This window comes from Phoca vitulina, unplaced genomic scaffold (assembly GCF_004348235.1).
Source record: "Phoca vitulina isolate PV1807 unplaced genomic scaffold, GSC_HSeal_1.0 scaffold108, whole genome shotgun sequence".
NCBI lineage: Eukaryota > Metazoa > Chordata > Mammalia > Carnivora > Phocidae > Phoca > Phoca vitulina.
The window spans coordinates 1,322,974-1,342,632 of record NW_022589811.1 but is presented as its reverse complement, the minus strand read 5'-3'; the positions used below and the strand labels follow the sequence as shown (position 1 = coordinate 1,342,632).

The 19,659-nt window shown below is 56.9% G+C and overlaps 1 protein-coding gene across 3 annotated transcripts in view; it reads right to left on the bottom strand.

The window, feature by feature from the left end:
- Positions 1 to 2,248: 2,248 nt before the first annotated feature.
- The window catches only part of MVK (mevalonate kinase), a 33,134-nt gene continuing 15,723 nt past the window's right edge, over positions 2,249 to 19,659 (bottom strand). For 2 of the 3 annotated variants that reach the window (XM_032398007.1, XM_032398006.1), the window contains exons 10-11: positions 16,614 to 16,767; positions 15,247 to 15,492 (exon numbers count right to left, since the gene is read on the bottom strand). In XM_032398007.1, coding sequence (XP_032253898.1) covers positions 15,341 to 15,492; positions 16,614 to 16,767 — 306 coding nt within the window. In that variant the 3' untranslated portion in view covers positions 15,247 to 15,340. Of the gene's footprint in view, positions 3,018 to 5,891; positions 5,947 to 15,246; positions 15,493 to 16,613; positions 16,768 to 19,659 lie in introns of those variants that run through there. The other variant, XM_032398005.1, reaches the window with a different exon arrangement.

Below are 19,659 nucleotides of genomic sequence, written 5' to 3'. Positions count from 1 at the left end.
ATTGCAGGACAAATGATTCTCGGTTTCTCTGCCACTCGGGTCGGGGCCTGGCACAGGCCTGGCACGTGGCAGGAGGGAGCCCAGGCGCTATTAAACAAACATGTGATGCCACAGGGGCTTATTGGAAAGAGGGCAGACAGAGGGAGGAAGCAGATGGGGTCCGGAGCACCTACTGTGTGTTACGCACTGTGATCTGGGCTTTGACTTTGCTGATATGGCCTCTTTGACCTCAGAGAGGAGAAGCTGCTAAGCCCAGGACACAAGGCCTTTGGGCACTAGTGAACCCAGGCCTGTCTGGCCACCCTCTCCAACTCCCACGGAGCACTGTTTGGGGAGCACCAGATGTGAAGTGAGATTCTTATGGGCAGGGTGAGGCCCTGTGGAGAGAGTGGGGGAGCCCTGGGGAAAGGGCACGTGGGACCCAGCATCAGCCACGTGGGGTGAAGACCAGGCCTGCTTAGGACTCCCTTGTTCCCACTCGCCCCCCGCTTCCAAAACTTTTCCAAACTCCCAGGATGAGGGCTGTGGTGGGTTTCTCCCTTTTCCACCTGTCCACCTTCCACCTGTCCCCACTTTCTTCTCTGTGCCCCGGGAAGCTGACCTCCACCAGTAGCGAGGCATTCATCGGCAGAGGCTGTGTCCCTTGGAGCCCAGGGCTCCGGCCTCATGGTACTCCCTCCGTGCCTCCCCAGCTACTGGGCTCTGGTAGCTCCATTTCTGTCCCTTCAGGTCTAGGGGGTCCCTGCTGTCAGCAAAGAGAAGTGGAGCCCCAGAGAAGAGGCCGCCCCCACTGGCCCCTATACCCCTGGGGAGCCTGCTCTCCTCCCAGAACTTATGGAAACAGAAGGAAGATCCTTGGCTCAGGGCAACCCAGCCCCCATTTTACACATGGGGAAACTGAGGCTCAGAGAGCCAAAGGGACTTACTTGCTCCAAGCCAACAGGATGTCACGCAGAGCCGGGCCCCAACGCCTGAAGCTGAGTAGCCTTCCCCAGGACTGGAAAACAAGGCTCAGACCTGTCAAAGCCGGGTTTCCCTCCCCACTTTCAAGTTCTGGTCCTTTCTCCAGGCACCTGGGAGACTCTCCTGAGTTTATCGATCGCCAGGACAGCCTTGAGTCAATATGGTGCGCTTTGCTAATTAATCTTTTCCAGATAATTGCAGAAAATTATTGGTTCGTGTGAAGCGGGGGTAGAGAGGCCGCCTCTGTAGCCCCCCAAGCCCCCCACCTGCAGAGTGGCTCCCAGCAGAGCCCAGGATGCTGGCCTCAACCCTCTGCCCTGCCTCCCACCCCTTACTCGCCTCTCTCTACCTCGAATCTGGGGCAACGAGCCCTGTTCCCTCCTGCCTCCTGCCCAGCCCCCTTCCAGAATCTTCAGCCCATGATCCCTAGGCCAGCTCTCCCAGCACTGCTCTGGGATGCCGGGGAAAACACTGGGAGCTGGGATGGCCCTAGGTTCAAATCCCAGCTCCAGCAATTACTGGAGGGTTATTTAACTTCTCTGAGCCTCGGCTGAAAAACAAAACCGCATTTATCATTTCTGCTTCCCGGGCTGCTTCTAAAGACAAAACAAAAGAAGGCATTTTAATACTGATTGACTATGACTTCTACAACTAATAACAACGCTGACAACAACAGCCAACCCTGAACAGGGGCTTGGCCACATTCCAGGCAGTGCTCAGAGCGTCTGATAGGTGCTGTTATCATCCCCATTTTATAGAAAGGGAAACTGAGGCCCTAGAGTTGCCCAGACAGCAAGAGGCCGAGACTGAGATCCTGTCCTGGGACGCCAATCTCTGCCTTACACGGTGTCACCAAGCCTGGCCTCGTCCCCAGGAGCAAGCCCTCCGCATGCTCGTCTCCAATGCCAGGGGGTTCCAGCCCTGGGTGGGAAGGAGATGGGGTGGGATGCCAGCAGTGCCACGGCTTCCCATTCCAAGCCCTCTTGCCCCCAAACCCTGGGCCCACCTCAAAGGGCCCGGGAGAGTCATCCGCAGGCCTGGGGTGGACGCAGCGCCCTCCCCCACACCCCGTGGTAATTGATCCAAAGCGGACACTCCTGGATAAAGTTTCCCATCCCTTTGGGGTTTCTCTCTTTCTCCCAAATATCATTGACTACATCACCTTGCCGGGCTGTATATACCTGTTCCTAATAAACCTCTAAGACTTTAATGAACTAAATAGCAAATTACTTTTTTATTCAAGAATGAAATTTCATCATATTCATAATTCATATTTTATTTCAGACATCTGCTGCTGATTACATTACATTTAACTAAAATTAGATGATGCTCAGAATGCAATTACGGCTCTGCCAAGTTCTCCGGCCCACCAATGCCGGCGGAGCTCAGCGGGGGCCGCTAGGAGCCTAATATGTAATTAGGAGCTATTTTCTAGCTGTTTTTAAAGTCTGAAAATTAGCTGCCTTTATTAATCACACAGACAAATATAAAGTGGAACCAACGCTCGCTGAAATTTCTAAAAGGGATTTTTTGTTTAATTATACACCACAGAGCACTGTGACTCGGTTTGCATGTTGATTTGTTGTGCACTGACATTTTGACAACTGGTTCTCAATTTGTCTGTCGTAGTTAGGCAACAACAAAGCCGACGGTAATACTTTTAACTTTCAAAACCTTCAGTGCGCTGGGGAGAGGGAGAATGGCAGTCCTCGCTGCGGGCCCGCCGCTCGGGCTCTGGAAGCCGCGGGAGCCCGAGACCCAGGGAGGAGGGCAGGCCGGGGCCCCAAGGGGCTCAGCAGAGAAGCCGGGTGGGGAGGTAGACCAGGAGTCCGGAGGTCCAGAAGCAAGCCCCAGCTCTGCGGTGTGTGTGTGGGGGGGGGGGGGAGCTCAGTGTCCTCTTGTGCACCTGCAGGGGTTTGGAGCCTGAGATCTTGAAGGAGCCTTTATGTGCTGAGATTGTGTCTCCTCTCCACGGCGTGCCAAGCCTCGGGCTGATGCGTTCCGGGCGGTAGCATTCTGGCCTTGCCCCTCCGAGGGGCGCTTCTCTTACCCCACTGTACAGAGCAGAAAGCCGAGGTTCAGTGCCTCGTCACCGGCCACGGTGGCCACACCAGAACTCAAACTCAGCTGCAGTTGACTCCAGAATCCATTGTTGTAACGACTGTATTCTATTCACCTGCCCTGCTTGGCAGCCCGAAGCCGGGGCGTCTCTCCGGGCCCCGTTTCCCGTTGGTGCGGCTCGGATATGGTGACGCGGCATTGCACGGCCTGGGTCTGACGCCGTGGCCAGCGGGCCCCCTTGGTCCCTGACTGTCCCACCCGCAGCCGTGCTGGGGGCCAGGGAAGGGGTGCACAGAGGGGGTCATTGCATGGAGCGGGGTATAACTCTTAGCTGGGTCCTCAGCCCCCGTGCACCCCCTGAGCTGGCTCCAGGCCCCATTGGGCCACCACCACCCGGTGATGTCTAGAGAGTCCTGGGGACAGGGTGGCTGCCAAGGGGCCAATTCCACGCATGCTAATGCCAGCAACGACCGAGATGATAGGAATGGCAGACAGCTTTTTCCTACGTGCTAGCGCCGTGTCATTCTGCTGCCTGCACTCTCCTACAGATCCGGCGAGGTGGAGTCACAGCCCAGCTGGGAGTCTCCAAGCCTGGGTTCACACCACTTCTGCCACTTCCTATCTGTGGGGGCCTTGGCCAGGCCGCCTCACCTCTCTGCATCACTCACGTGAGGATCGTGATGGCACCCAGCTCTCGGGGTTCTGGTGAGGACCGAACCGGATGCTGGTACTCGGTCCAGATGAAGCCTCAGCCAATGGAAGCTTCCTGTTACTAACCCCCATTTAAGAGATGAGGCCACTGAGGATCTGTAGGGCAAAGTATTTGCCCTAAAGTACCTATCACCAAGCTGAGAACTGCACCCAGGGGGTCTGATCCTGCATGCTCTCACTCCAGCCCCCGGATGCCCCAGGGAGGGCAGGCGAGGGGACTAAAGACCCACCACGGGGTCTGGGCCGCCCTATCTGGCCACCGTCGCTATTTCCAGGGGCCCTCTGGTCTCTCATCTCCCTCTTGCCTGCTGGAGGGGCTACCACGCAGTTTTTGGCTGGAGCCAAGGCATGCTGGAGCCTACTATGGGGGTCTTCTGCCCCTACCGACCCCAGGCCAGGGGAACCAGTGCCCACCAGCTGCCAAAACATGTTTTCAGGAGCCAGCCCCGCGTCCTCCTCCTGCCCCCAGAATCACCTGATGAAAATGCCAAAGGAGAAAAGGAGGTTTTTTTGGGTGACAATGAAACTGTCAATAAAATCTCAAACGCAGGGATAGGCAATGACTATTTCACTTACGCTGACAGTTGAGATTTTGCCGGGGAAGGAAAGTGACAGGCATCTGCTGACATCAACACCACTTCTTTCGGAGAACAACCCACAGGAAAGGCGGCCCTGGAGACCTGTCTCACCCAGATGCTGGCTGGGCTGGGGCTGCCACCGTTCCCAGAGGAGCAGGGGTCAGCATGGAGGAGGGGCTGGACACCCTGACTCCATCAGCTCATTGTTCATCCCGCGACCCCCCTCTAAGCGCTGACATGCACCAGGCTCTGTGCTAGGGCTGACAGATGAAGAAGGGAACCAGGAAAATTCCTGCCCTTAAGGCTGTTATGAGTTCCATTGCATTCCCCCCAAAATGAGGCCCTAAACCCTGGTACCTGTGGGTGTGACCTTATTTGGAAGTAGGATCTTAGCAGATGTCATCGAGCTAAGATGAGGCCATTAGGGTGGGCTCCAGATCCCATGTGATGGTGTCCTTATAAGAAGTGGAAATGCCACATGAGACAGAGATACAGGGAGAAGCCACCGTGGGGCCACAGAGACAGAGAGTGGAGGGATGTAGCTGCGAGCCAAGGGATGCCAAGGACTGGTGGCCACCATGAGCTGGAAGAGGCAAGGAAGGATTCCACCCAGAGTCTTAGGGGAGCCTGGCCCTGCTGACACCCTGCTCTCAGACGTCTGGCTTCCAGAACTCTGTGAGAATACATTTGTCTTGTTTCCAGCCTCCCAGTCTGTGGCACTTTGTTGTGGCAGCCCGGGGGCACTAAGACAAAAGTCACCCATGCAACCAGGGAATCAGCTGAGGCCCTACCCCTGGCAGGAGACTATCAAAAAAGGAGTATACCTCCTTTGAGAGACAAGCTGAAAGGCCTCTGCAGGCACCCTGGTTATCTTCCCATCAGTCACCTCTCCATCCGTCCCTACGGCCACTGCCCCCTTCCAGACGTTGCTGTCTCTCACCCCCCCACTGCCCCTCTCCATCCATCATGCCACAGCCAGAGGACTTTCTAAAGCACAGCTGTGACCTGCCCTCCTGTGCCTAATTCCCACCCTGGCTCCCAGGGCCCTCAAGATAAACCTTGCCTTGTGTTGGTTCCAGGTGCCATCTGAACACCAAACCACCTGTGGCTTCTCTGCGCATGCTCCAGCACCGCTCGACTCGGTGTCTTTGCTGCCGGGAACCTCCTTCACCTCCCAGCTCAGCCAAAATTCTGCCCAGGCACCTCCTCCTCCAGGAAGCCTTCCTCATCCCCTTCCCACACACCAGCTGGGATGTGTACCACCCCTTCCTGGGCTCCCATGATGAACTCAGAACCTGCTGCTCTTTATGGTCATTGCCATTTTGCTTCTCTGGCTCTGCCCTATGAGTCCTAGAAGGCAGGGATGGGTCTCATTGACCCCTGGGACCCCAGGACCCAGCACATGGTTTGGACTTAGGTAGTATGTGCACTGGCTTCCTTGACCAAGAAGCTCACTCTGGGAAGCAATGTTGGCCCAGCCATTTAGACCTGGGCCAGGCAGCCTCCTACCTGTGACATCCTGTGAGATTGCCCAGGGTCGAGGGAGAGAAACTGGCTTTGGGCTCGAGTCCCACTTACCAGCTGGCTGGCCTTGGGCACATCATTTCATCTCTCTGAGCCTCAGCATCTTTACCTGTGAAATGGGAACAGTAAGACCTATAACTCAGGGCCTAATTATAATGATTATTAATGGGTATTATCATTATAATGATGATTGATTCATTGTAATTCTAAGATACCATGTGGACTTCCATTTCCAAAATCTGTGTGTCTTTCAAGGCTAGCTTCCCTAACCAAATCCTCAGAATCATGAATCATACATGCACCCTTGTGAGAGTGTTTGTCATTTAATTCTTGTAATTGTTTGTCATTTAATTCTTACAACTCTTTACATATTAATGTTACCCTCCCAACTGGATGACATCTCCCTTACCAGCATGGACCGTGTCATACTTCAGGGGCTCTTGAGGGACTCGACAACTGCTGCTCGATCGATTTGAAACCCTTACTGCTCACTAAGGGCCCAATACAAATCTGAAACAATCTGGGCACTGAGCCGAGGAGGAAAGTGCAGGGCAGAGACTGCAAACTGGATTTGGAGTCGGGTGGACCTGTTTCCACCTGGTTCTGCCTCAAACAGGCTGTGAGACTGAGGACCAGCCATCTTGCCTTTCTGAGCCTCAGTTTTCCCTTCTGCAGAATGGGGGACAGAATAGCCACTCCTCAGTATGTCAGGTGTCAGTGTACATGAAGGTGCCTGGTACACAGCAGTTAGATAGACGAGCAGGCGTCTAACCTCAATCTTGGGCTCCACCCCAGCTCCCATCCTTCCCGGTTGGGTGACATTGGGCACACCCCACCACAACTCTGAGCCTCAGTTTTCTGTTCTGGAGAATGGGGACAATGCCCACCGCAGAGAACTGTGTTGAGAATGAAAAGCACAAGCCTGACATGGGGAATGTGTGCAGGAAGTGATGGGTGTTAGTTTATTGCCCTGAATTTGATAGAAGGCAAGACCTGTACTGCCCCAGGGCCAGGAGCCTCCAAAGTCTGGTAAACGGAGTGAGGAAGGGGGCACAGACAGGTGTTGGCAGCATCACCCCCTTCCCCAACAATGAGGACGTTTCCTTTGCCTTCCAGCCCAGCACTTCAAAGGACTTTAGAAATGCTATTTGCCTCACCAGTGCCCTGGCCGCTGGAGAGGGAGGATCCGTGGAGGCCCTTCTGGCCCTTTGAGTAAAGAAAAGAGAAGAAAGGGAGTGCCCCACCCCTTCCCGACAAGATCCCAACCCCCACCTATTCCCAAACCCAGCAAACCCCTTTGGAGGGCGGGGCCAGCCAGTCCCCGGAGCAGAACAGGGTAGCCATCCATACTGCAGGCAAGAGGGGCCACTTCCTGGCTACTTTCCTTCTCATTCATTCATTCATTCTGAAAACCTTGAGCACTTATGTGCCAGGCACTGTGTTAGATTTGGGAGACAGCAGTGAGCAAGACAGCCATGACACCTGCCCTCAGGGTGACAAGTGATGTAGCAACAACTGACTGCACAATTTGGAAATTAATCAAAGGCCGAGATGGGAGGTGGCCGGTGCATTCCAGGCGGAGAGGAAGCAGCAGGGGCAGAGGCCCTGCGGTGGCACTTGATTCTGCCATCATCATCGTCATGGTCACCATCTCTGCTGTCATCTGTCTGGCACTCCCTATGTGGACTCCTGTAGCCCCGTGAATCTGCTTATTTCCTGCTTCCTGCACTGGAATGTAAGCTTCCTGAAGGTAGGCACAGGGTCTGCTTGGCCCCTTATGACTTCCTTGGTGACTCAGACCAGCACCTGGCACGGAGGTGTCACTCAGTGTGGAAGGAATGCACAGAGTGAATAGGCAGGCCCTGGGCTAAGCGCCCTACACCTGTTACCTGGCTTACTCCCCACAAGTCACCTGGTGAGCTGGTTGTCTGGTGAAGATCACTGAGGCGCAGAGAGGTGAAAGTGCTCGTCCAAGGCCACACAGCCAGCAAGGGACAGAGCTGGGATTCCGACCCAGTTCTGTCTGGGCTCTTTCTCTCCACTGCCCCAGGCCTGGAGTGGAGGGGTCTGGGCGGGGTGGGGGTGGGGGGCTGTGCAGCAGACACCAGGCCCCCAGCAACTTCCCCCTCCCAAAAGGAAGCAGCTCCAAGAGGGATGGTACTTCGGGCTCCATAAATAACCCAGGTCCCTGGGCCCGGCCGGAGCTTTAGCGGCCCGAGAGTGTGTGTGTAATACAAACAGCTCTAATCCCCTGTCAGTTAAACTGGATATCAGAGGAGACAAGCTTCCGAGCGGGGAGGCCTAATTGAATCGAATTGAAAAGGCAGAATGGGCAGCCGGGCCACGGAGGCGGGATGCGGGGCGAGCAGGGGGGCGCAGCTGGCTGGGTCTCCCCTGCTCTGTCCAGGCCGCACTCCAGCCCCCCGCTGCAGGGAGGGGGACTGGTGGGGGGGCGCCCCAGCCAGGGGACTCCGCCCCCTCCGGCCTCCCCTTTATCTGCTGGCTCTGCCATTTTCTCTCCATTGCTGACCCTTTTTCTGTTCCCTCTGTTATCTCGCATAATGTCACTGCCTCTTTAGAATCTATTCATCAGAGCAGAAAGAAGCCAATGCTGACTCTGATAAAAAAAAAAAAAATACCATCTGTGCCTCCGGGGAAGAGCTCTCAACCCAACCTCTGGCGCCCCCGCCCGCCCCCGCCCCCCTCCCCCCGCCTGCCATTTCATGGGGGCGCCAAGGGGTAATCAGATTCCACCAGAGGCAGGGTGCCCTCCCACAGGTGGCGCCCCCACTCCCCAGCTCACTCTCCAGAGCCAGGGGGAGACTGTCTCTGAAAGAGGTCTCAACCCCGGGCAGCTTTCCGGCGGCAGAAGAAGAGCCTGATTTGGCCATTTGAGTTTGTCTTTTAATTGTTTTCTTTATTGGTTGATAGTCCTTTAAAAACAGGGTGTTTCATCCAAATATCTGGATTCCGAATTCTCTTTAAAAACTGGATAGGAAGGTTGGACGACCGTGGGTCCACCACCCACAGAGCAACAAATGGGTGGAGCTTGGGGTGGGGGGCGCCACATTCCACCCCCACCCAGCCTGATCCCACCAGCCTGACCGCGTCACCTGCCTGGGTCCTGGAGGTTTGCAGGCGTGAGGCCTCCCAGTGGGTAGGATTCCTCAGCGGGGTGCTGAGGGGCAGGTGGAAAACTCCAGGGCACTTTTCATGGGGCTGGAAATATCTTCAGGAATAAGAAACCAAGGCCCAGAGAGGGGAAGCCACTTGTCAACGTCACACAGCATTTCAGAAATCTCCCAACTTGTGGACGGTGCGTTCCTTAACCACATGAGCCAGATGGGGAGAGAGGAGGTCCTGACTCTGGCCCACCATGCCTCCCCTCTCTGCTCCCCATCAAAGCCCGTTAAGACTCCCGTATCGATGCGTGCGCTGTCAGCCCTCCCGGGAGCTGGTTCTGGGGTCCTAGCACCTCCTCGGGCCAGCAAGGACACGTCCGCGGCCCTGGCCACTAGAACGCCCCATCTCAAGCCAGCACCCTCAGTCATGAGGCCTGGGTTCAGGTCCCAGCTCTGCCACAGACACACTGTGTGACCACGGATTGGTCACTGTTCTTCTGCACCTGTTTCCCCATCTACAGAGAGTAGGTCCTTCAGCTCTATCAGGGAATGCTCTCGATGGAAGGACATCCCCTCTCAAACGATGGACCCGCCTCGCTGGGCAGGTGGCAGGACCTGGGAACCTGGGTGTAAGTGCCCTTCCAGTCTACACCCACCAAGGACACGGCCAGCCACATGCACCAAGGGGCACTAATGTGGGCCGACAAGAGGGCCGTTACCTGTGCTCCCCACTTCCAGCCCAGCTGTGGCGAGGAGCTGCCCCCACCCTATGAAAGTCAAAGGGGGCACAGAGCAGACGGGGCTACTATCCTGGTGACAGAAGGCAGGTGCTCGGTCCAAGGCGAGCCTCTTCCTCCAGAGTCCACATCCCTAACTCCCAGACCCATGATGATCACTGATCTTGGTGACCACAGTGTGTGAGGCCGTTCAGCCAAACCTCCCTCCTCGCCCCGAGTCCTGCCAATCCTGTCCCTCTGGAAGCAGGAGACCGGAAAACCTAGCCTCGCCTGGCAAGGAAAATGGAGGAAGCCCGGGCTTTGCAGCCAGAGGCTGCTGGGTTCCAATCCCAGCTTGGCTGCCTCCGGGCGGTCATGTCCCTACTCTGAGCCTCAGTTTCCCCCATCTCAGATGATGACAGCAGCCCCCGCTCACTGGAAGCCCACGCCACGCACCAGGCTCCAGGCTCTGTGTAACGTGCATTGCTGCCCGGCATTTCCACATTGCTGGCAAGGAACCTGGGGCCCAGAGAGGGGATGTGGCCCGCCCAAGTCCTGCAGCTACAGGTGATCGGCCACAGGACAAGGCCAGACCTGCCTGACCCCAGAGCCACAAAATAGTGATCACTGGCAAGCGGAAACTAGGGCATGAGGACAGAGATCCTGGCACAGGAGGGCACTATTATTTCTATGGATGGGATAACCAAGGCCCAGAGAGGGTAAGATACCTGCCTGAGTTCCCACAGCAAGCCGCCTTTTGGTTTTCTCCTCATAGCCGGGGCGTCAGAGGAAGAGGGCTGTATTTGGAATCCAGAGACCCATCAGGGCATAGCTTCTGCCCTTGCTGACTTCATGGCTTGGAGCAGGAAGCCCCCCCCAACCGCCCCCAATCCCAGTCCCAGTTTTCTGTAAAACGGGGCTCCCCACACTTTCCTCACAGGCTTGCCGTGGGCACAGGTGGAGGGCATGGGTGTGAAGGCACCCAGAGCCAGAGGCCGGGGTGCCTAGCGGTCACCGAGGCAGCCCTACCTGCCACCTGGCTTCCCCAGAGCTCCGCCCAGTTCCTGGCAGGCAGTAGGTGCACATTTAGTATCTGCTGAATGAGAACATCCGGGAGCTCAGGGCCAGGAGCCGTGGGGAGGAGGGCAGCCCCTGGTCCCCAGGCAGGGAGGAGGCCCAGGGGGCCCCTGAGAGGCCAGGTTCAGCCCAGGTGCCCCCATCAGCATTCAGGTGGTACCCCGGCCTCAGCCAGTACATTATGCAAATGCCTCGAAATGGATGTTTTCATTATCAGATTTAAAACATTGTATGAGAACAGACTCAGTTAATCTCCTGAGCCGGGGAGGGGTTTGCCAGAGCAGCCTGTAAAAAAAGTGTCCAATTCTCGTCTCTCCCCCTGTCTGGGTAGTTAGGCTGCTCCCCACTCTGTCTGCCCATGAGGGTGCTGATAATGGGAGCATTCGGGCCTCCGCCCTTCTCCCCACTGCTGAGAGGGGGTTGGGGGTGGCCCAGGAGGACAGGAAGTGTCTTTTTCTCTCCCTCGGACTGTGACTCCCCAATTCCTGCCCCGTCCCTCCTCGGTTTACAGGAAGAAGCAGACAGCATTGGCAGGACCATGGGGGTCTAAGGTGTGGGCAGCAAGGATGGCCAAGGGGGCAGGAGGGGTGAGATAAGCTAGGGCGGAAGCGGCATCTCAGCTATGACGATTAGGCAGGGATTGGAGAGGGGGCTTTGGGAGGTCCCTGGTCATCTCCTGGAGAACAGCACAGAAGAGACGCTAAGAACAAGGCTCTGAAGTCACAAACACCTGGGTTCAAATCCCACTGTCGCTTGCTTGCCTTGTGACCCAGGGCAAGTTACTTCCCTTCTCTGGGCCTCAGTTTGCTCATCAACAGAATGGGGAGAACGATACCTATCTCACTGAACTAAGCAGGCTCACAGGGGTAAGGCCTACAAAGCACTAGGCACCACGCTGGGCATGGAGCAGGTGCTCCGGGAGGTCGGCTATTAGCGATTCAGGAGCTGACAAAGCCACCAGGAGGGGACTGACTGAACAATGAACACAGTTCATGGGACATATCTGCAGGATAACTGGTAGGGTCTCTTCAGCAAGCTGTGTAATGGAGGAAAAAGGGGTGTGTGTGTGTGCACGCACGCACGCCTGGGTGGCTCAGTCGGCTAAGCGTCTGCCTTCTGCTTAGGTCATGATCCCAGGGTCCTGGGACCGAGTCCCACATCGGGCTCCTTGCTCAGTGGGGAGCCTGCTTCTCCCTCTCCCTCTCCCCCTGCTTGTGCTCTCTCTCTGACAAGTAAATACAATCTTTAAAAAAGAGAGAACTTAGGGCTGTTAAGAGCCACATGTATGGTCCTAAACAGGATTCTGGGCGTTTGGGTGACAATTAGGGGGAAGTGTAACTATGGCCTGGGAATTAGGGTGCAAACATATTGGAGGCATGTTGCTTAAGCCCTGGGCAAAGGGACTGGCCCAAGCACACTGGGATGGCAGGGCGGGGCCCGACCGTGCGCGTACCTGCAGCCAGCTCCCTACCTCCACAGGCTGCCAGCCATCCGTCCGGCCACTGGGAGCAAATCCTCCCCGACAGAGAGAGCACGGGTGCGAACCGCAGCAGCTACTCTGTCTGCTGGGAGTCGCAATATCTGCCGCCTGTCTCGCCACGTGAGACCTCTGCCAGCCCGGAGAAATTGCCAACTTGAGGCTGTGACGGTGGGTGTTGAATCCACAAGATGCTGCAGAGGCTGGGAGCGGTCCAAATGCTGACTTGGGAAATTGCTCGCCTCCGGCTGGCAAAGCAGGCACAGGTGCTTGGGTGACCCATTCGTCGGGGGAGCTGGAGCGGCGGTGACCCCCCGGGGTCGCAATCTAGGCAGTTTGGACAAACTGGGCTGGCGGCTTCTCACCGGCTCTGTGCACCGCCCCGAAATTTCGGAGCTCTGAGAGGCGCTCTAGCTTCCGGCACGGGACAGGGAGCACGCTGAGCGTTCATGAGCACCTACTGTGTGCTGGGCCCTGGGCCACGGGCTCTACGTGCTTTCTCATGCCCTCGTCTCGAAACTTCTCTCAGGTGGGTATTGCTAGTTCTTCCACCTTCCAGATGAGGAGGAGGTGGGACTGGCTCGCCTGAGGTCACGTGGCCAGTGGGTTGGGCAGAGGGGAAGGGAAGCCGGGGCGGAGCTTAATTGACCTTTGGGGTCATCTCGTTCAGTGTCCTCAGCCTTGGCCCCGCATTACAGGAATCACCTGGGAGCTCTTGAACACCACCCAGGACGGCGTCCTGCTGAGATTCGTTCAATCAGAATATTGGGGGGTGAGGCAGGCATTCCGGGGTGGTTTTGATGTGCAGCTGGGAGAACCCCAGGCAAGGGGGAGGGGGAATGCTCCCTGCAAATGCAAACTGTCTACAAACACGATGGAAGAGATCGGTGAGAGATCGGTGGCCAGGAGTGGGCGCCTCGAGGCCCCTGTCGTGGCTGGGGTGAGGCTGTATTGGCCGAGGCATGAGCAGTGGGTTGGCCTCTGCTCTGGGAGACACACACAGCCCCCAGGGAGTGAGAAAGAGGGTCTCAAGGAGCAGCTAGGTTCTGGGGGGCCTCAGCCTCTGGACACCTGCCATGGGCATCTCTGGGCGCCCCAGGGAGCTCCCGGGCTAGCCTCCTACAGCGTGGAAACGCTGTCAAGCAGCATCCTCGAGAAAGCATCTTTCGGTCCCGGCTGCTTGTTCAAATGGTGTGGGCAACTTTTGAAAAGACCCAGGCCCCGGCCCCACTCTGACCAAGTACATCCAAATCCAGAGGAAATAATGAGCCCAAGCGTGGAAGGCAGCGAGAATCGCCCCGAGCCGTGTCCAGGCAGAAGCACGCAGGGGCTGAGGGCAGGTGCTGTAGTCACATCGTCGGACTGGGAATCCTGCCTCCCATGTGGATTAGCTGTGTCGCCTTGGCTGACTTACTCAACCTCTCTGAGCTTCAGTTTCCCGATCTATACAATGGGGCTGAGACGAGCAATTGTTCTCCAAGCCTGGGGCAGATGAAAAATGATGGATCTACAGCGCTTAGAACAGTGCCCAGCACATGGTTAAGAGCTCAGTATTCACATTATTTGTTTTATGCGTTATTTGTGTTTTGAGGAGAAGCAGGCAACCGCCATCAGTGATGCTAGGGCAGGCATCCTCCGTATTGCCCTCATGTCTCTGGCAGTGAGCCCAGACACAGCCCAGGAGGCCTGGCATGGCGGGCGGGGGTGGGGGGTGCGGAGCTCAGATGCTGCTCTTCAGGCCAGCTCCCACTCACCCTCCCTCTGAAGACCCTGGGAAAGGCACCCGCTGCCCCCAAGTGGCCAAGGGCAGAAGCGCAGGGCCATTTTAACCGCATCCTGAACTCCCTGCCCAGCCCCCACCTTCCTGTGTGCCCCCTGCAGGTCCCGGGCTGTGGGAGCTCCCTGTGGCCATGCGCTAGCTACAGGGGCTTTTTGATGGATTCTGCCGTTTCAGATGGAGCTTTGACTGGTAATAATAAAGTTCAAGCAGGGCCAGGTAGGTGCCAGGCACTGGGCTACAAGCACTTGAATCTTTTTTTCCCACCCAGCGAATTTCAGAAAAAAAAAAGGAAGATTCCAGAACCTACAGGTTTTTGTTTCTAAGGCTCACAAAAGTCTGAATTCATGAGTGCTCACGACTCCGGGGGCCAGGAAGCTTAAAACTCCCCTTTCTGGAAAAGCAGGTAGGAATTGTGCTGGAGGACTGAGGGCCATCTGGGAAAACCCTACCAGCAGTGTCCCTGAGACACGAAACTGAGTGACCCAAAGCCCTTCTTTCCTTCAACTCCTTAAGAGCTCCACGGGGGAAAGTGGCTGGAGAAGGTACAGAGGAGGCAGGCATGGGCGGGCTGGAGACTGCACCAGACGGTCATCCTTCTTTCCGGACTCCAAGGGAAGCCCTGGTTTACTCAAGAGCTTCTTATTTCCCCTCTGCCATCTTTTCTGCAAATCCTGCGGGTACAGACTGGAAGAAACTGGGTACATCGACCATGCCTTCGGCCAACCCTGGGACGGGAGGGCAGAAGGCAAAGACCACCGCCCATACAACCGCTGGGGGGCCCGCAGTCTAGCTGGAGAGAAGAGCAGAGCACGCAAAGTGCTGAACGGTTCAAACAGACGGGGCGTGCAGGGAGGGAGGTGGCACCAGGGTCACCCTGCCAGGGATCGGGGAAGGCTTCCTGGAGGAGGTGGGAGGGGCCGGGCCCTGAGAGACAGGTGGAAGGGCAGTGGCAGAGGGAGGGAGAAGACACACTGCATCTGAGCGTCCAGCCAAGTGGGCAGAGGGTTTGAGAAGGCGGCAGTGGCCCAAAGCAGATGGGTGTGTGGGGGGGAGCTTCAGGGAGGACAGGAAGGAAGCCCTTCACATCTCAGAGGACCCCACACGGCCCCACTGCCCAGGCAGCTCAAGAGAAGGCAGGACACAGACCGGGTCTTCCAGGATCCCCAGCCCACTGCAGGTTCCAGATCGCACCGCTGGGACTGGAGGGGTACGGCTGCTGGGAAGGCCAGCGCAGAGGCTGGGGCCCACTGGCCAGCCCCGAAGCCAACTCCGGCACCCAGAATACCCCAGGGAGGCGCTTCTTGGTGGGGCTGCAGCGGCGCGGGCTCATCTCAGGGACCAACCAGGGCTTGGCGCACAGGGGCGTCCAGGGAGGCAGCCGAGTGGACGGAGATGCCGGGGGCCCCGATGCTGGTTTCCCAGCAGTCAAACCCGCAGTCAGTCAGAGCCTGCTTCGTGGCCTCTACCTCCGGCTGCTCTAGATCTGGGGGGAGGGAAAGCAGCAGGTCACCCAACAATCTCTGCTCCCTTAGAGACTGTCCATCCAGGAAAAGGCCCGGGACCAACCAGGTCTTCCTGTTGGAATGTCAAGCCTTGCACCCTCGGGAGGGGGGGTGGGGGGTGGTTACGGAGCAACAGTTAAACTCATGGGCCTGGCCTTGTCACAGATCAGCCGGGGGGCCTCAGACAAGTGACTTCCCTTCTCTGAGCCTCAGTCTCATCTGGGAACGGGGCTAGTAATACCTACCCCTCGAGGGTCACTGTGAGGCTTACATGGGAGAATGCAGGTAAGGTGCCTGGCACAGCAGACATTCCCCAGAAGCCTTCTCTCATCATCGTCACTGACCCTGAACTAGGAGCCAACAAAGTCGGCTGTTGGCCAAGCTGACTTCCTGACGCCTGGGAGCACACTGAGCAAGAGGGGAGCGGCTGGGGCCACTGTGGGCTGACTGCAAAGCAACAGGGAAAGGTGGGACAAAAAGAGGAAGGAAGAGAAGGTAAAGAAGGGAAGAGAAAGACCAGAAGGAGGAGGCAAAGGGAAAGCAACGGAGGCGAGAGCTCTGAGGGCCTGGTCCTGAGGGCAGGTGTGTTGACTGAGCACCACCAGGAGCCCCTTGCTGGCCCTGGGCACGTTACCCAGCCTTGCTCTTTCCCCAAACACTACAGGGAGAGAAAGCCCTTTGTTCTGTAGCAAGGTCAGTCCCCATCTTGGCCACATCAAGAGGTGAGAGCGGGGGAGAGGGGTGAGGCTGACATGGGTGATGACAATGTCCTGGTTATTTCTCGAGCTCGTGGGAGACTTGGCAGGTAAGGAGGTGATAGGGACAGCCGCCCACGGTATGAGCCCCTACCACAGCCCAGCCCTGTGCCAGGCATTCTAAATGCACTTTTCTCCTTGAATCTAGACAACGATCTTATAAAATAGACGTGAGCATCCTTATTTTACCGATGCAGCAACAAAGACCCAGAGAGGTTAATTAACTTGACCAAAGCCACACAGCAGAGGAGAGGCTGTTCTCCGGCGTCTTCCTCCTCCCGAGTGAATTGCCCAGGTAGAACGTTTGCATGAGCCCTGGCCGGCAACCCTGCCCACCCCCCAGGTACCTGGCCTGAGGAGCGTGATGCCACAGCCACCGCCGCCCGCGCCAGTGAGCTTGCTGTGCAGTCCATGGGCCATGGTCACCTGGCAGAGCTGGTCCAGCGAGGCATGGCCCACGCCAAGGGCATTCAGATGGTGCTGGTTCATGTCGATGAGCTCCTGGAGGAGAAGGTTCCATCTGTTCCCACTTGGTGTGCCTGAAGCCAAGGTCCTGTGCTCACCCCATCCACGTGACGGCCACTGGTTTGGGATGGCAAATGGCTTAGACAACCCAGCACCGTGTCCCTCTCCACTGGTCGAAGGACCTCTCCTTCCCGCAGGACTTGCCATGGGGCTGGGATGGAGCTGGCGGCTAACACATGTCCCATGCCTGGCCAAAGAAGCCTGTGGCCATGGTGACTGGTCAGGAATGGGCCTGTGACCCAAACTGGGCCAACCACAGCCCTCCCAGGGTTTTCTCTGCCTCTGCCCTGGAGCTGCTAAAACTGGTTGACTTCAGAGAGAAGCCACCAGAGTTATCTGCCCTGCCCATAGTCAGAGATTATATGGAAGATGGAGAGAGATTTCAGACTGAGTTGGTTTGGCCCCTGGATCCAGCTATGCCTGATGCTGTTCTTGCTGGGCTTCTCAGTTATGAGCCAATAAATTCCCTTTCTGTTAAAGCCTGGTTGAGATGGGTTTCTATCATCTGCAGGAAAAGTCTGAAGTACTATGCCATCCTACAGCTGCCTCAGGTGCCCATATTTTCAGAATAAGAACCGGTTTATTGTCCAAACAAGGTCACAAGTGGGGGGAAAGAGCTAAATGTGTTCCAGGTTTCTTTGATCCTGCATAAAATTCCTGCTCTTCTGAGGCTCAAACAGCACGTAGGTTGATGAAATAACAAAACTGACAGCTAGCACAGCCCAGGTGCCCCGTACAACATTTCATTTACTCCACCTGTGTTTGCCAAACACCTTCACCATGCCGGGCACCGTGCTAGGCACTGGGGCTCTAGGAATGAGCACCCAGCTACGGTTCCTGCCACGGGCAAGCTAAGAATGTGGGATCTGGAGTCGGGGGGGGGGGCCTGGGTTTGAGTCCCAGCTCTGTGACCTCTTGGTCCGCGAGGGCGTTCACCCTGTGCCTCAGTTTCCCCACTTGTAAAACTGGCATCGTAAGAGGTTCTGCCTCGTTGCCGTGGGGATGGGACGAAGTGAGTTTTTTGCATGATGCCTGGCCTGAGACGAGGGCTTTGGGAAAATCAGCTGCTATTAATACTCTTATGGTCACATCACCACCATCTTCATTTCAGGGGACGCTAAGGCTCAGGGAGGAAAGTGACTTGCCTAAGGTCGCTGAGCTGGCAAGGTACTGAGCCAGCCCTGGAAGCCGGGTCTGCCCGGTGCAAAGCTCGCGTCTACCCTGTCTCCAAGAGCGCCCTTGGCATTCCGGCGGCCACCTACTTCTTGTGGCGTGTGGCTTGGCAGCGCGCGGCTCTGCTCCAGGGAACGGGGAGCGCCTGCGCGCCGGGAGGGCTGCCAATCACCGAGCTGTCTGCCGAGGCCCACCTGGTTCTCCTGCCCTGGGCTGTCGGGCGGGCTCGGGTCAGCCCTCCCCTGCAGCCTGCCTCACACCCGCCAGCCCTTCTGACAAATGAGCAGACAGGCGTGATGGCCCGGTGGCAGCCCCGGGTGCCTTTCCCCAGCCCCAGGGGCTGGATGTGAGGGAAAACTTCTGGGGGCTGCTCTCTGCGCCTGAGCGCGAGGTGTCACGTTGCCAAGGCAGGTTTCAGACACCTGTCACATTCTGATCCAAAATCTGTCAAGGATCAGATGACAGGTTGTGACACAGGAGAACAGCTCGCTGGTTTGAGCACAAAGCTGTCCAGGAGCCGAGCTGCACATTTCAGCGGCTGCCACAGCCAAAAATATACACAATGTATAATCAACGTGCTGTTCTGTGGCGTTCTCCAGGGGCTCAACGGGGTGTATTTTAGGCAGTACTCTATCATTATTAATTTCGTACTCAGGAGGACTGTGTTCCCTCCTTTCTACGTGAAAGGAATTGAAGCCAGCAAGGCAAGCGCTGGGGGACTGGAGGCAGACAGCTACGGAAATGGGAGCAAAAGCACAGAAAGGAGGAGGGTCGCTGCCCCTGGCCCGGGTGGGCGCTCGTTAGAGATCTGTTGGCTAAAGAGACAAGCAAGTCAGTTTGACGCCTGGCACGGCCACTCACGGGTTGGTGAACCTTGGAGAAAGTTGCTCTTTAGGCCTCAGTTTTTAGATCTGTAAAATGGGCACAACATATCTACTTCCCAGGCAGGTGGTTACAGAAATCAAGGGAGAAGTCACTTGTGAAAAGGCTTGGCCTAGGAGCTGCTTCCGTTCACTATAGGGGCTGCTGACTCAAATGCCTACGGTGGGACAGGGAGGTACCAGGCAGCCTGCAGCAGTTGGGGGTGGCAGTTAGGGAGTGGTGGGGACTGTAGAGGAATGGAGACCACAGGGCCTCCCCCGGGGGGCCCCTTCTCCACCTCCTGCCGAGTGCTGCCACACAGCCTTGCCCGTGGGGCCTGCCTGATCCCAATTCAAGGGGAGCCCGATGGCTCTTTGATGTCGATCCATGTTTGCCAGGCCACCCGGACCGTGTCTGAGGATGAGCCTGTGCCCTCGGGCTTACTGAGGTGGTGGCTCATCAGGCATGGTGACTGCATGTCACCCATTGCGCCTTACTGCATTCTTAGGACGCTCGGGTGAGACCAGCAGGGGTGAAGCTGGGTTCAGATCGGGACCTGATCAAACCCAAGGTGTGAGGTCTCAGCCTCTACACGGGAGTTACGCAAAGGGTGGCGGCTCAGAGAACAATGAAGAAAGAATGGTGTTAGAATATGTCCGAACCAGGGCACCTGGGTGGCTCAGTCGGTTAAACGTCCGACTCTTGATTTCCGCTCAGGTCATGATCTCAGGGTCGTGGGATCGAGCCCCATGACAGGCTCCACACTCAGTGGGGAGTCTGCTTGTCCCTCTCTCTCTCTCTCTCCCTCTGCTCCTCCCCCCGCTCTCCCTCTCT